The sequence below is a fragment of the Caretta caretta genome, chromosome 10, assembly GCF_965140235.1.
Source record: "Caretta caretta isolate rCarCar2 chromosome 10, rCarCar1.hap1, whole genome shotgun sequence".
NCBI lineage: Eukaryota > Metazoa > Chordata > Testudines > Cheloniidae > Caretta > Caretta caretta.
This window is the reverse complement of record NC_134215.1, coordinates 30,801,038-30,815,706: the sequence shown is the minus strand read 5'-3', so window position 1 is coordinate 30,815,706 and position 14,669 is coordinate 30,801,038. Positions and strand designations below refer to the sequence as shown.

Below are 14,669 nucleotides of genomic sequence, written 5' to 3'. Positions count from 1 at the left end.
CACAAGTGCCCTACAGGTCTCATCCTCAGGCATGGAGGGATGTGGGGGTGCGAGTGATGCACAGTATCCTTGGCCATGGGGAAAGGGTGGGATGGGGTATATGATATGCGCTATCCTCTTCCAGAGAGGTGAGGTGGGAGACACACACTCCAGGCACGGGGAAGTGATGGGATCAGATAGGTGATACTATCATCCAGCATAGGGGGGAAGTGGGTGATTCACAGTATCGCCTGGCATGGGGTTAGTGGATACCACCATATTTTCCAGCAGGTGGCAGGTGAGACATAGGATCCTGGAGCTCCTGTAGTCAGGACTTGATAAGAGTTTTGCACGTGTGCCTCCTAGGAGCCAAGCCCCAGCCTCTCAGTCACTCTACCCAATGAGAAGTAATTCCTCACAGGGTCTGAGTGGGCAGGATATTCTTAGACCACAAAGTTCTGCCAAACATTTCTGCAGTTAGAAGCAGAAAACGATCCAGGAGAAGGCAGGCAGCTGCAGCACTGAGACAAATCCACAGCAAAGAAGAGAGCAACAGAGGGGGAAAGAAAGAAAGAAAGAAAGAAAGAAAGAAAGAAAGAAAGAAAGAGCACCTAGAAGGTTAGTCTGTCTTGTAAACGGTTATCGTTTCAGGGAATGGATGGTTTAACTTCTCAAAGTTTACTCTGGTCCTTAGATTCCCTCCCTGCACTGTTTTCTTCCTCCCCTGTCATCATCTCCATTTAGTATTCTCTTACATTCCCCATGCTGAAGCAGTTTTTAGACACATTAAATCTCTCCCTGTTTGTCCCTTCTGACAAATGGAGCTACAGATGTATCAAGAAACAGGCTAAGAGGATTCAAACGGCAGGGGAAATAACCTTCTCTGGTCCCTATATTCAGGGGCTGAGCACAATTTTTTCTCTGCTTGGACACCTCAAACTCCTGGCTGGCATGGGGCTGAGGACCAGGTGAGGAGGGTTTCAGTGAAATAAACATTTTTAACCATTTCGTTGATCTGGGTTGGAAGAATGCTTTGAGTATTAATGTACCTACTGGTTTCCTGGGGGGAACAGGATCTTGGGACCAGCTGTGGCTAGCTCGAGGAGCTATATTTGGATGGTTGGGGAGCAGAATAGGGACTGAAATGATCTGAAAAGTTCCAGGGCAAACAGTTAATGGAAATCACTCATGCCATTATAATTGCTTTTGGCTTGATTCCTAGGAGGTTTCTAGCCTGTGCTATAGACAACTGGCTGGCTCCACATGGTGACCCAGGACCAGAATAGCACTGCTATCAGATTTGTGTTGGTAGTGGTTGTTTTTTCTCCTGGGTCTATCTTCATGCCCCATGATATTTGAGCATGTCTGCCTTTGCTTTTCCTCCTTTATTCCTCATCAACCTATCTCCATAGCTCCAGCAGTGCCTTTTCTTACTCGGGCTTGGAAAAGGAATCATACTGGGACAAGAATAGATCAAGCATCTGTCAGGTGGTGTGGAAGGCAGTCAGAGTGATCCAGCTGGCAAAATCCTTCTGCCCCCCGCACCCAGCTCTCACATAGAATCCATGCCCTGCTGCCTTGGGTGAGTGATTTTTACCATTCCACAGCCACTGGCTTCTGTTGAGCCTGGGTTATTATATGCCACAAGGTTCAGGTCCCTGGAGCTGGCACAGAAAACTATTATTTTAAAAACCCTGGCAACTTGCGCATTGGTACACACACACATGCAGGAGGAATTCTGTCTGTGGAGCACACAGGTAGAGAGAATGTCACTGCTGGTATATGTATGTACGTGGGGCGGGGGGGAGAGCATGCTCAGAGGCAGCAGCTAGACCTCCTTTTTGCAGGTTCAACATATGCTCCTTCATGGGCTAGCTGCCGCTAGTGTGGAAAAGGGGTGAGACCATGCCCATCACCAACACCCTTCCCTTCGCAGTGTTTAGCACCACCAACACCCATGTGCCCATGGAGTTCAAGTATGATCTATCCCTTCCGGAGACAAACCAAACATGGACTCGCTGATGGTGGCATCAATGTTTTCCCTTTGCATTTCCTAATTAGGCAATTGACTTTGTAAGAGCAACGTGGTAGGTGCTCAGAGGCCATGGTTAGGGGTAGAGCATAAAGCCGCAATAACAATAGGCTAGAATTTAATACTCATCAAATGGAGACCAGGGGGTACCAGACTTGTCCGCAGCCAGAGAAGGAACCATGATCAGGCCCTTGTAAGGCTGACAGCAGGGCTCAGCTCTTTGCCAACCAGGTCAGCTGGCTGGGCTGAAAGCGTTTTCCTGGGTTTCAACCAGCTTTGCAAGCGAGGCAGGCACTGTCCACCTGTTAGCAGTTATTCCCCTAGGCCAGACCTCCTCATGCGTCTCCAGGCCCTGCTGAGAAACAGCAATGAACTTGCTTATCATAAAGAGAAACCAGCCCGCTGTACAGATCACCTTTTCTTAGTCTATGCAAGTTCAGTGCTGGGAAAATGTGCCGGATTGCCAGCCCTGGAGCTGGAGTCCTCTCTCTACTAACAGAGGAGGTACAACACAGGCAGGGAGAGTGGAGGCTCACTTCCCAGTGTTGCTCTGCAGGGACCTGTTCCAACAAGGAGAGCTCACTCTATCCATTCAATCTTTGTCTTCTCTGCTGGGACTGCACAGAAGGGGGCAAATACTGTAAGAGCCAATTATGGTGGTGTCTTGGGTGCTAGGAGCACCTTTCCACGGACACTACCATCTGATGAGTGGTCTGTATGAAACTGGTGGTAACTTTTGTACTAAGCTGTGCCAAATTTGAACCTTTGATCTAGAAGTAAAAACACACCACCGTCTGTCAAGGGGGCAAGAGAATAGATGGGCAACATGGCAAAGGAGGGAGGACAGCAGCTCCCTTCACAAACGAGAACGTGACTGAGTCATTGTTGGAGGGGTAGGTAGCGATACTAGTGTATAATGCCAGTCAGGGCAAACGCCTGAGGGAGTGGATGGACTCAAAAAGCCTGTGGTCTGAGAATATGCACAGAGCAGAGCACCAACACGCCCCCTTGTGGAGGTCTCATGCATCTGCAAGCCAGCAAAACCAGCCTCCCTCACCTGTCTGCAACACACCTAGGGGTGAAAGACCCAATACACAATATTACTTAGCCCACTGGGGTGTTTTTACCTGTGAACGAAGCCACATTCTCTGATGCCCGGTGCCTCCCAGAGAGACCCCCCCCTAACGTGCTACATAATCAAATGATTCCTCTGATCAGGTACACAAGCCAAGAGGGCAGGGAAAGTTCATTTGCAGGCGGAGAACAATGGGGTTGTGGCCAGTCTTGGACATTCCTGCTGTGCCATGGGAACGTTCCAGACTCAGCCAGGATAACAGAAACAAACTGGATCCAAATCACTAGTGGGAAGGGGAGCTGATGGAAGTCAGAGGTGGGCAGGGGGAGAGAGAGGGGAGGTAGACAGCTATTGTAGAGAGGAGTGTTGAAAACCACCCAGTAGAAGCATCTTCTAATATTATGCACATTCCATTTAGACATGGGTGTGAGTCAGAGCCTCCCATATTCAGCATCCAGATCTATATTTTGCATCTCAGGTTTCTCCAAACTTCCATACCAGGTGGGATCTAAAATGACTTTGCGTACGTGAATTAATTCAGCCTCAACTTGCTGGGGAAGTGAGGAGATATTAGTACTTCTCCGTTTTAGTCAGGGAAACGGAGGAACAGAGACGTGAAGTGACTTGCCCCAGTTCACACAGAGCAGAACAGGCACTGGATCCCAGATTACTAGGCTCCCAGCCATGTGCATGCTAGACCCTGCTACTTTCCCTGCAGGTTGTTAGTGGGGAGGACGTTTCCAGCATACTAAGAGAAGGCGTCTCAGGCCTGGGATAGATGGGGGGGAGCCTGTTCAAGACCGCCGCAGTTATTCTCCTTTATTCGTTTTCCTTATTTCCAGCCTGCCTAATTTCCAGCACTGACAGAGATGGCCCACAGAAACAAGGGCGTGACTTTCAAGTCCAGCCACTCCAAGAAGCCTGCAGAGGAGTCAGTAATTACAAGCCCCAACATGGACTCCCTGGGCTTCCAGGCTGTGGATAGCAACGTCCCTGGTCTGTCGCAGGTCATCCTGAAGAAGCTCAACATGAAGAGCTATGATGAATACAAGTGAGTAATGCCAGAGTGCCCAGTGGCTTCTGCACAAGGTGTGTGCTGCCATCTGAACACCTGCATGGCACACGACCTCAGACACCTCTAGGACTCTGTCTCCACTAGTCACTGGGAGCATTAGACTTCTGGATGGCCTGGGGGAAAAGAGCAAAACAAACGCTATGTCCCCCTGGGCTAGAAGTGAGCTTGCTGGACTGATAGGGCCACTTCCAGTGAAAAGAAAGTTAAACTCCCTTGTTCTCAAAGGATCAGAACATCATGCCCTGTTGGTTCAGACCCTAGTAGGGATAAAGTTCTCTCTCCTAAGGGGTCCTCAGATGAGGCCTGGCCCTGCCATTTCACATCAACATGTGGCTATAACTTCCCTTCAGTTCAGAACAGTCCCTGATTATAACAAGCATGCACAAAGGCATCCGCTCAGGACAGTCTTTGTTAGCTGCCATCAGGTTATTGATAACATTCGGGCTGGCCCCTACAGAATCCCTCATCAAAGTGGTGGTAATGAATTCATACTGCAGCAGTGAGGAAGCAGCACACAGTACCCCTGTGCAAGCTGAGCTGATGCTAACATCTCCCATTACACAGCATCTTTGGGCCCTTCTTGTGGCTATGAAAGGAGGGCAAGTTTGGGTTGTGCCCTGCTCGCCTCTCATCAACTTTGCTACTTTGGCTGTTTTCCTTCAGGTCTGCGATGGACGGAAAGAAGCTGGGGATAGATTTCGGGATCCGGACTTATTTCGACATGTTTCAAAAAATGGAGGACACCTTCAAATTCTGTGCTGAGTGCAAGAAACTCCCTGATGCCCTCCCTGACCCCAGAAGCCTCCGGCGATGCAAAAGGTACTCAATAGCGCCTAGTGTGTGGCTGAGGACAGCTATAAAGGACTGAGCCATAGCACAAGGCAAGATCCTTCCCTTGTTCCCAGTGGAAACATTCCCAGAATGTCTATGGAACAGGAGGACAATTCCCTCTAACATACAGAGGCTTAGCTAGGCTTCTGAATGGGGCCCCATAATAGAGGTTACTCTTCTGAATAGCGGCAGTGTGCATCTGTTTTCTTGTAATTCCTCAGAACCTGATCCAAAGTCAATGGGAGTCATTCCATTAACTTCAGTGAGAACAGGCCCTCAGTGTCTAAACCTCTGCGCTCTCTGGCTATCATGAATGGAGGATGACATGTTGCAGGGGGTATAACTGAGGACAGGGGCATAGCTGCCCCTTGGTGAGTAGCTTGTACATCCCAACAATGCTGCCTGGCTGCCTTCTGCATGAAGGCGGCAGTACCAACGCAGTGGGTGACACCTGCTAAGTGAGGAGCTCTCTGTTCTGACCAGCCCCTTTGATAGACACTGCAACAGCACCAAGGCCAAACTAATCCCTGGTGTAATCCCAATGGATCAGTGAAGTTACCCCAGGAACGAATTCATGTGTTTATGTCTCATGTTCACATGCAGGGATAGATGAGGGCAAGAATGCCATGCAGTCCAGAGGGGGCCCATCAACTGATGCACTGAGTTTGGTTTCCTTGGGGCAGCTCTCTCAAGCTCACTCCTGATGGTCCTGTCCCATCAGGTGCTAGGATGTATCTTGAATTTGCTGCTTGGTGGAGCACCATATTCTTTCTCCTCTGTCCTGCTCCCTCTAGGTGCCAGAATGTGTATTACTGCAACTCAGAGTGCCAACGGGCCAACTGGCCTATGCACAAGAAGTTGTGTAAGAAGCTGAAGTTGGTAGCTCTTGACCGGCTGGTAGAATGGCTCGTCTTCACAGGTAGGTTTGCAGCCTACATCCAACAGAAGGGGACAAGGGCTCCTCTTTGACTGGGTCAAAGCTGGCTGGGCCATCTGCAGCCAGAGGCCATTTGGCTGCCTTCGTGTAGATTCATCTATCTGCTGCCTCATGCAGGAAGCAAGGCTCCAAGCAGACAGTAAGAAGATTGTACCAAGAAGGGAATTGGGCAGGGGTCTCATGGTGGATCCTATCCAGACCTGCTCACGTTCCCTCCCCAGCTCCCAGACCTTCGTGGCCTGCCTGGGTTTCCATGATATCAGTGACAAGCACTGAGGGCTGTCTTTGAAGCCTGACAGAGCCCTCTCATGCTGTGAAGCCAAACAAGGCGGTGTCTGGATACCACTGAGTGTTAGCTAGGGGAAATCCAGGAATTGCGCGTACGCACACACACACGCACACGCACGCACGCACACACCCCACCCCCGCCCCTGCAAGGGCTTCCAGTTTCCTCATTAGGCCTCATACACTCAACTGTTCAGGGGATTTGTGGAGTCATGGATACCTGCAGCTGCTCTCCTAGTTTGGCTTGCAGACTCCTGGGGTATCTGGGGTTCCAACGTCCTTCACAGAGTTAATGGCTCAGACTTCTGTTGTATAGTCAGCTCCTCCATCTCCCTATTGTTTCCCCTTCATTACCACACAACATATCCTTGTTCACTGGCAGGGCTGCTCTGGGCTCAGCATCTCCCGTTGAGCTGAATGGCAGAGCTCCTTATCCAGGGAAAAGATCAGCACAGTATGAGCTGAGAATTCTGGGGTTCTCCTTCTAGGTGACATCCCATTCCCCACGGCGACCTGGACAAAGCGTATACAGGAGGTGAAAAGCTGGGAAGACTGGTTCTCCATGCAGGAGCTCCTGGAAGAAAAGCTGAGCTCTATACTGACTGGGCGTTATATGAACATCCTCTGGGCCAACGTGCGGAAGCCAAAGCCAGAGGAGGGAGAGCTGCTGGAGTCTGTCAAACGGCTGACCACAGACTTCCAGTCCAGGCCAATCACCATCGCCATGGCACTGCATGCTTTCGCCATTGATCTCTATACCAAGCCTGTCACAGTGCATATCGTAGGGGCTTCCCATATCGAGACCCTCAACACCCGGGTGACCGATTATGATGAGCTGACGCGGGTGTTTCCTAGGCACCAGGGCATTGAGGTAGTAATGGTGGGAGTCAATGTGGTAGATGGACCCATCATGAGGCCTCCGCTGACAGCATTCGGGCCCAGAGGAAGAGTCTATCTCAGCAGCTACAAGGCCCTGTATCCTGACTTCTGGGAATCCCAGGTGGAGACTCATCAGGCTGCCCGCCCAGACCTTGTGGTGGGCTTTCATCCAGGTGAGTGCACAGACAGAGGCTAACCACTGTCTCAAATGGTGCTGCCCTCCCCTCTGATACTGCCCATCTGGGGCAGTGCTCCTCGGGTCCCTCCTTCCAGGCCCAACTAATGGTACCCTTCAGATTTCCTGCTCCTCCCTGACAGCCCTCCCCCCTCAATCTCCTCTCCTGAGGCTTGTTTCTGCACCCTCTGTTATCACCCCACCCCACAGTTGGGTTTCCTCCTGCTGTACCTTCTCCACTTCTGGAGGGCAGGGGACACTCAGGGTGACAAGGACTGGAGACAACATAAAGCAAAAAGAAGGGAGAGGCACCGAGACAACATCTTATCAATGGTAATACCAAGGAGGCTCTGGGAGTTAAAGGCCAGAAAGGCTGACAAGATTTCAACTGTGCCTTTCTGCCATGCATGAATTCCCACCAGGCTTTGTGGGCTGGGAATTGATGGCATAGTCCAGCTTTGCATGGGTCAGCTTGCATCCTGCAACCCCAGCTTAGCAGGACAGTTAGAGACTCCTGGGTTTACACAACATGATGTCGTTGCACTGACCCATTGTCAATGAGATATTGTGGCTCATGTGGCAACATGGTGACTCAGCATCAAGATGTCAATGTGCTGGGAGCATTTTTATACCAGAGGACAATGCCAGGAAATGATGGCCTTGCTTAGGGTATATTCCTCCTGGACTGTGGCTTGCTTTTTCTTGTCTCTCCTCCTAAGCATCGTGCCCCAGCCTTTAGTATTTAATGCACCATACTCGCTGGATCCTTCGTGTGTTTAACCAGGATCGGAAGATTTCATCACAACACCTTTATAATGGCTTACACGTATAGAGAGACTTGGATCTGATGACTTCAAAGCACTTAAAAATGCAGGAATTGTATAGATGGGGAAACTGAGGCACAACGTGATTTTTTTTCCCCCCTTCCCCATTAACTGACTTTCCCAAGGGCACACAGCAAGTCAGTGGCAGAATTGGGAATGGAAACCTGGAGTCCTGACTCCCATTGCCCTGCCCTAACCACTAGATATTGCTGACTCATGTATGCCACAGTATATGATTTTTGAGAGCCAGTGCTCTCTTATCATCAACCAAGTTCTTTGTGACTTGCATATGCCTTCTGCTGGGACAATGACATGAACCAAGAGCTCAGCAACACTGCAGACACTGGCTGTGGTAGCCTATATCCTGGGAAAGGAGGAGTCAAACCCAGGTACTTTGTTAGCTCCTAATCAGATTGCTTTTCAACCTGGTTGCCATATGCCATTAGGGACCGGCTGCCAGAGGAAGTGCTACATAGCCAGGGTCCCATAGGCCTAATATCACAGCTCAGACAGGCTGTCAAGATTTCAGTCCGGGTGTCTGCTGCCCCCTAGCAAGCACAGCCAAAAATGGTGTGTGCTTTCCCCCACTGCTTATGCCAGACCCACTGTGTGCTTTTTAGATACCTTGGGAAGTCACCAAGAGCCCCGTCTATTGGGAAGCGGAGACAGACCTGAATCAGATCACCAGATTGGGACTCTTTTCCTGCCTGGCGCATCCCGCTCTGAACCCTGTGGATCAGCCCAGCCTCTGAACTGAGAACGCAGCCCAAGGGGGAAGTTTGCAAGTGGTTAGGAAGTTTGTGGGTGTAGTTACCCTGGCCCAAGCACTAGATCCTGCTGCAGTTGGGCATAGCGTTAGAGCCTGCTGCCCCTGCGATGCAGCAGCACAGAATGCTGTCCTGGGTGGGGAAAGAGACCCCGGAGAGAGGGCAGCTCGAGCTGCGGAGCGGGCTCGGATTCCGGCCGTTGGAAGGTGATTAAAGAAGGCAGCAGCACTGGGGTAAAAAGGAGATTTGCCAAGGAAACTGGATATGAAGGGCCGGGCGGGGCACAGACCGTGTGACTGATGAGATTGACCACTGGGTCACTGATAGAGGGAATACAGTATAGGCACCTGGGGAACGGGCATGGCTCTCTGGGTGAGGCACAATCACTTGTGGGCGAACCTGCTGGAAAGTGGTACGGTCGTAGCAGATCAAAGGAGATTGCAAGTGGTACGGTCGGTCGTAGCAGATCAAAGGAGCATCGCAAGCCAGAGGGAGAGGAGAAGTCAGGACAGCCGGGGTGAAACTAGACTTTGCAGCTCGAGGGAGGAAGAGTTGAGTCCTTACTGGGGGTGACACAGCATGTTGGCAAAGTTTCTTTCCTTGCAATGATTATTTACAGTTTATTACTTTCCTCACCAAGTAGATGTTACTTCATAGTATTTATGTTCTTGCCTAATTTCAGGGGTTTCCTTTTCAAAGTTTAAGGTTCTCTCCTCACAGTAGGCAAAGCCTAGCTGAGGCCTGCATCACTGCACTGGCCCATCGCAGCTAGAAAGGGCAAGAAATACTTGCAGCAAGCATGTAGAAATGGCCAGAGAATTACAAGGGTTTGTAACATATCAGCACTTTTTTTTAAAAGAAAGAGAAAGCTACTCAATAGTCACTACCGTAGTGCCACTAACCCAGTAGCTGGAAGGGGAACCCAGGCCCACCATCTACTGTGGGTTCCAGCCCAGAGACCCTCAGCTCAGCAGTCTGGGCTTTCTCTTCCTGGCCTCACTGCTCTGTCCCTGGGCTGCTTCCAACTACTGGTTCCCCTTTTATTCCTGGGCCTACCAGTTCCCAAAGCCACCTCCTCCCCTTTTCCCAGGGAGTGACTGAAGCCTGCCCACCACACTGGCTTCTCCCATTCTTCTGGCAGTGTCTCTGCCTTTTCCCAGCAGCCTCTTCTCCTTCCAGCTCCTGGGCTTTATAGGTCCCGCCTATTCCTGCCCAGTTGAACCTCCTTAATTAACTGCCTAATTGGTTAATTGGCCCATCTGGCCTGCATTAAACCCTGCAGGGTGAGTGTAGGGTAGATGCCCCATCACACCAGACCTAAACAACTCTCTTACATGTTCCACCAAAGAACTGTGTTGCTCAGTTGGATCTATCACCAATCCAACCAAAACAAGCCAGGGAAACTTTAGTGAAGTCCTCTCTCTGCTTTTGCCATCTACAACCATGTCCACCAGCCAGAAACCTCTTCTCTGTACCTCAGCCCAAAACATTCAACCGTAACCATCTAGTTATGCAGCCCCTATTGCCATGGTATCTGGATGGCTTTATGTGCCCCACACCCTGTGAGGCAGGGAAGTGCTATTATCCCCATTTTATAGAGGGGAACTGAGGCACAGAGAGAATGAGGCCAGGTCTAGACTAGAAATTTAGCTGGTATAATAATGTTGGTTAGGGGTGCGATTTTATTTATGGTCTTCCTAGGGTGGCAAAAACCCTAGTGCAAACATAGTTGTAGCTTATTTCATTTGCGGAACCAGGATTAGCTATACTGGCAAAAGCACTCTTTTGTCAGTGGAAGCTGTGTCTTTCACTAGAAGGATTGACTGGTATAGCTGTATTGACAAAGCCTTTCTAGTATAGACTAAGCAAGGTGTCCCAAGGTCACACAGGGAGTATGTGGAAGAGCAGGGAACTGAATTCAGATCTTCCGAGTCCCAGACTAGCGCCCTAACCACTGAACCATCCTTAACTCAAACATCAACTGCTGGAAGAACAAAACACAATCTCGGAGCTCCCGGGTTACCACACCTAAATAACAAGACTGTGATCGATAACTGTCCAGAATGATCAACACTGCTCTAGATTGCTAAGAAAACAAAGAGTGTCCAGTGTTACCCATTCAAACCATCCACTAAAGAACCCGCACTGCACAAGCACGCTCTTCTTCAACATGGCACTGGGTCAACACTCAGAACAATCCAAATCAGCCATTTCTGACTGGGGTGTGCTTTGTGGAGGGCAGAGACGTGTGTTATGGGAGGTGGGTGTGGCTGTCGTAAGGTGGAGGAAGGGGAAAATCCTAGATGTAGGTTACAAAGGTTGGGTGAGAATATAACTGGTGTGCTTCTGGGTTTCGGGGTTGTGTTTATAGGCTGTGGATTTAGGCAACCTCTGGTGGCTTTTACCAAAGATTCTGGTTTGGTGGCATGTGTGTGTGCACACACATGCGCATGCGTGCGCGCCCACACATGCACGTTATTCTGTTGTAGCCCTTGGTTTCTCAGTATTAAGGCCCAGAGCCTCAAAGGTATTTAAGCACCTGACTGAAATCAAAGGTGCCTAAGTACCTTTGAGGATCTGGGCCTATGGCCCTCTGTTCATGGTCATCCCTTGCTGGTATGTCTACACTACAGAGACGATAGCTATGTTGGTCTAGCTTCCTGGTGTAGATGCAGCCTCCACTGACAGAAGGAGATTCTGTCAATCTAGGAATACCACCTCCCCAAATGAAGTCAGCTCTGTCAACAGAAGCCTTCTATGGTCGACACAGCTGCATCTCCACTGGGGGTTTTGTCAGCATAGCTATGTCAGTCAGGGGTGTGATTTTCACACCCCTGACCGATGGAGTTATGCCAATATAATGTTTCAGGGTGGACTGAGCCTCATGCCTGAGCTAGACTGTAAACTCCATGGAGCAGCGAACTGCCATATTCTACCTGTCCGCAAAGCATCAAGCAGGCACCTAGTGTTGTTAATAAACAGACTCAACAATAATACCAAAACACAAAAGCATCAGTTGCAAGCAATGAAAAATACCTGTGGTTTTCTCTGTTTTCACTTATGTAGATCATTGCTATTGGCTGGAACAGAGAACTGGGAGTCAAGAGCCCAGGCTTTTAGTCTTGGCTCTGGGCAAGGTCCATGGCTCTGTGCCTCAGCTTCCCCAGCTGTAAAATGGGGATAATGCTACTTGCCTACCTCACAGGTGTTGTTTAACATTTGTAATGTGCTTTGGGGCCCTGCAAGGAAAAGTATATCAGTGCAAAGGCTTATTAGCCCTTTGCCAGCAGTTTGAGGGTACTGTGGATTGACTGACCCGCCGTGTCTTCCAGGACCAACTTGTTGGGATCCAGCGTTCCTGGAGGAGGAAGACAGTCAGCATGTCAGTGTGCCATGACGGCATTTTGCTGGACATATGCTAGCACTAGGACAATAACATTGCAAGCAGAGGGCTGGCCTGGTAGAGCCAGAGGGAGCCCGTGAAATCCCCAATGGCTCGCTAGCTGGGAATGCTTCTCAAGCCCCCACTCCCAAAACACTACACGCGCCAGTCAGCTCATTCCAGCCAGGGTGCCCTAGCTGGGGGCAGGCGAGGCAGCTGCATAAACAGCATTCCTTGTCACCCCTCCCTTCTGGGAAAACTCCAGGGGCTTGTTGCGCCTGACCCTCCTCATGGGAGACATTGAAGTCATGCGAGCTACTTGTTTGCAAGGCAGGGAGAAAAGGGCCTCCTGGAAACATGATGCTATGCAGGGCATGGGACAATGGGCAGGCAGTGCGTGTGTGCCTGCCCGTTAGTGCACATGCAGCTTCGGCGCCTACCACAGCAAGGGTCTCAACTTGCTCCCGGTGACACCAGAGGCAGGACTGCTGTTGGCCTCACTGGGCAGGGGATCAGGCTCCAATGCTTTCTGGTGTCCTTCCCTCTGCAGGATTACATGCCTGCCTGGATGTGATGGATGGCTGGCTCCCCACACTGCTGCTGCTGCGGGACTACAAGATCCCCACCCTCTTCACCATCTACAGGTAAGAAAGGCCCTTCCCCCTGCCCCGTGCTTTCCCTTGCGGGGCTGAGTACGTGTGGGGCTCCGCTGTCCTGTGCCCCAGAGTCCGCCAGCCAGTCATTTGTATGAGACGGCTGCTCTCTGAACCAGTCACCTTGTAACCACAGGGTGTTTTTGGCTATTAGCGCCTGACTGCCAAGGGAGCGTTTCGGCAGCGGCCACTATCAGAGCACTGCAGTGAAGGTGGTGCTGCTGGAGCCCTGGCACGCAGCGTCAGGGCACTGCTGTGGGGGCGCTCACGGTGCTGGAGTCCCAGCTGGCACGGACGTGGCACCGCTGTGGGGAAGCTCACGCTGCAAGTCTCCTGGAGCAGTGTCAGGGCCCTGGTGTTTTACTCTGGCAGGGGTCAAGTCCCAGGCGGTGTCTGGAGGTGCAGGGGTGGGGTGAGGTTGGCAGTGTGGTAACCATGCCCCATCCCCTCCCAACAGCGAGCAGGAGCTGAAGTACTCCCTGAAAATCCTGATGGAGCTGGAGACTCAGATCACAGGCTACGGAGCCAATCCCTTCTCCTCCCTCAAGCCGGAGCAGGTCTATTCCAACCCCAACAAGTCACCCGTCTACTGCAATGCCTATTACATCATGTGCCACGGGCTGGCCGGCACCCCGGATGAGCCAGACATGGGGGGGCTAGACGGGGCTGAGGACAGAGGGGAGTAGAGAGGAGACACCGTCGCTATATGCGTTGTCAGCTACTGCCACCTCCCCAGCCAGAGTGCAGGGCTCCTCCTGAGCTCCTCCTCCCCAGGCTCCCAGCCTGAGCTGGACAGGGACTCTCCATGCCTAGTGGCTCTTCCTCGAGCCCAGGCGGGAGAGCTGCTTGCTTGGGCTGTGCAGTGCTGGGGACCTGGGAGGTGGGTGGGCCTTTTCTGGGGGGCTGTAAAGCATACTTCAGCTAGTGCCCTCTGCTGGGCAGGCCTGTGTGTTACAGTGACACATCAGCATCATGGAAGAGGATCTTTACAGTTAATAAATATCACCAAGGCCTTGCTCTCCTATAGCACTAGCTAGTAGCAGGTCTCAGAGGAGGCCGGGATCATAAAGTATATAGTCACTAGGGCAGCATCCAGGGTGGCTGCTCCAGACTGCCGGTGCCAGCGTTTGGGGGTCTGCGTGCCTGGTGTCAGCTCCCCAGCGGCTACCTTAGCCCACAGGTGAGAACGCCCATCTCAGCTCAGCGGGAGGCTCTGGGGAAAGGTTCCCAACCTGCCCCGGCACCCAACGTGCGAACGGGCACTTGCTCCCACTCAACCAAGGGCAGGGCAACCAGCCAAGAGCCACTGTCTCTGGGACCCGGGCCCAAGTTACAGCCCCACCATGTTTATTCTACCCATTCATTTCCAGGGCTACAGCAGCTCCACTTGATGCATGGGGAAGGTGTTGTCCCCTTAGGCCAGAAGAACATCTGGAGTGTGGAAGGGCAGGCAGTTATCTCCCCCGGGCTGGGGTACTGAGTACAACTGGAATGAGACCGGAGATGGTATTGCCATGCAGTGAACACATCTGGATTAGGAGTTTGCGGGGAGGGAAACCCTGGAGTGATATTTGTGACCCTGGCTTGTGCATCACTGAAAGGCAGGCTTTTCATTAGACCCAGCCTGCAATCCTCCTTGAGCACAGTTAGATCCACCCCCAGTGAGCCTGCTACTCTTATGTTGCCCTCTGCCTTGGTGACCCCGGAGGGCCACAGCCATGGGAGATGCTGGTGACCTCAATACACAGACAGGCTCTCGTCACGGCGGTGCCTGC

General features: G+C 51.4%; 1 protein-coding gene across 2 annotated transcripts; it reads left to right on the top strand.

Moving 5' to 3' along the window:
* The first annotated feature begins 201 nt into the window (after positions 1-201).
* Positions 202-13,918, top strand: MSS51 (MSS51 mitochondrial translational activator). Of its 2 annotated transcripts, XM_048866863.2 has the most exons (8): positions 225-597; positions 1,392-1,561; positions 3,929-4,137; positions 4,825-4,980; positions 5,787-5,911; positions 6,703-7,266; positions 12,792-12,885; positions 13,352-13,918. In XM_048866863.2, the coding sequence occupies exons 3-8, from the start codon at positions 3,956-3,958 to the stop codon at positions 13,578-13,580; spliced, it is 1,350 nt and encodes a 449-aa protein (XP_048722820.2). In that variant the 5' UTR covers positions 225-597; positions 1,392-1,561; positions 3,929-3,955; the 3' UTR covers positions 13,581-13,918. The 2 variants fall into 2 exon arrangements, with proteins under 2 accessions (XP_074988916.1, XP_048722820.2); XM_075132815.1 differs by lacking the exon at positions 1,392-1,561 and having other exon boundaries at positions 202-597.
* The last annotated feature ends 751 nt before the right edge of the window (positions 13,919-14,669 follow it).

Coding starts and splice junctions, on each gene's coding strand:
- MSS51 (XM_075132815.1), top strand. CDS start 3,956: ATGGCCCACAGAAACAAGGGCGTGACTTTCAAGTCCAGCCACTCCAAG. Junction 4,138..4,824: donor AAGAGCTATGATGAATACAA/GTGAGTAATGCC, acceptor GTTTTCCTTCAG/GTCTGCGATGGACGGAAAGA. Junction 12,886..13,351: donor ACCCTCTTCACCATCTACAG/GTAAGAAAGGCC, acceptor CCCTCCCAACAG/CGAGCAGGAGCTGAAGTACT.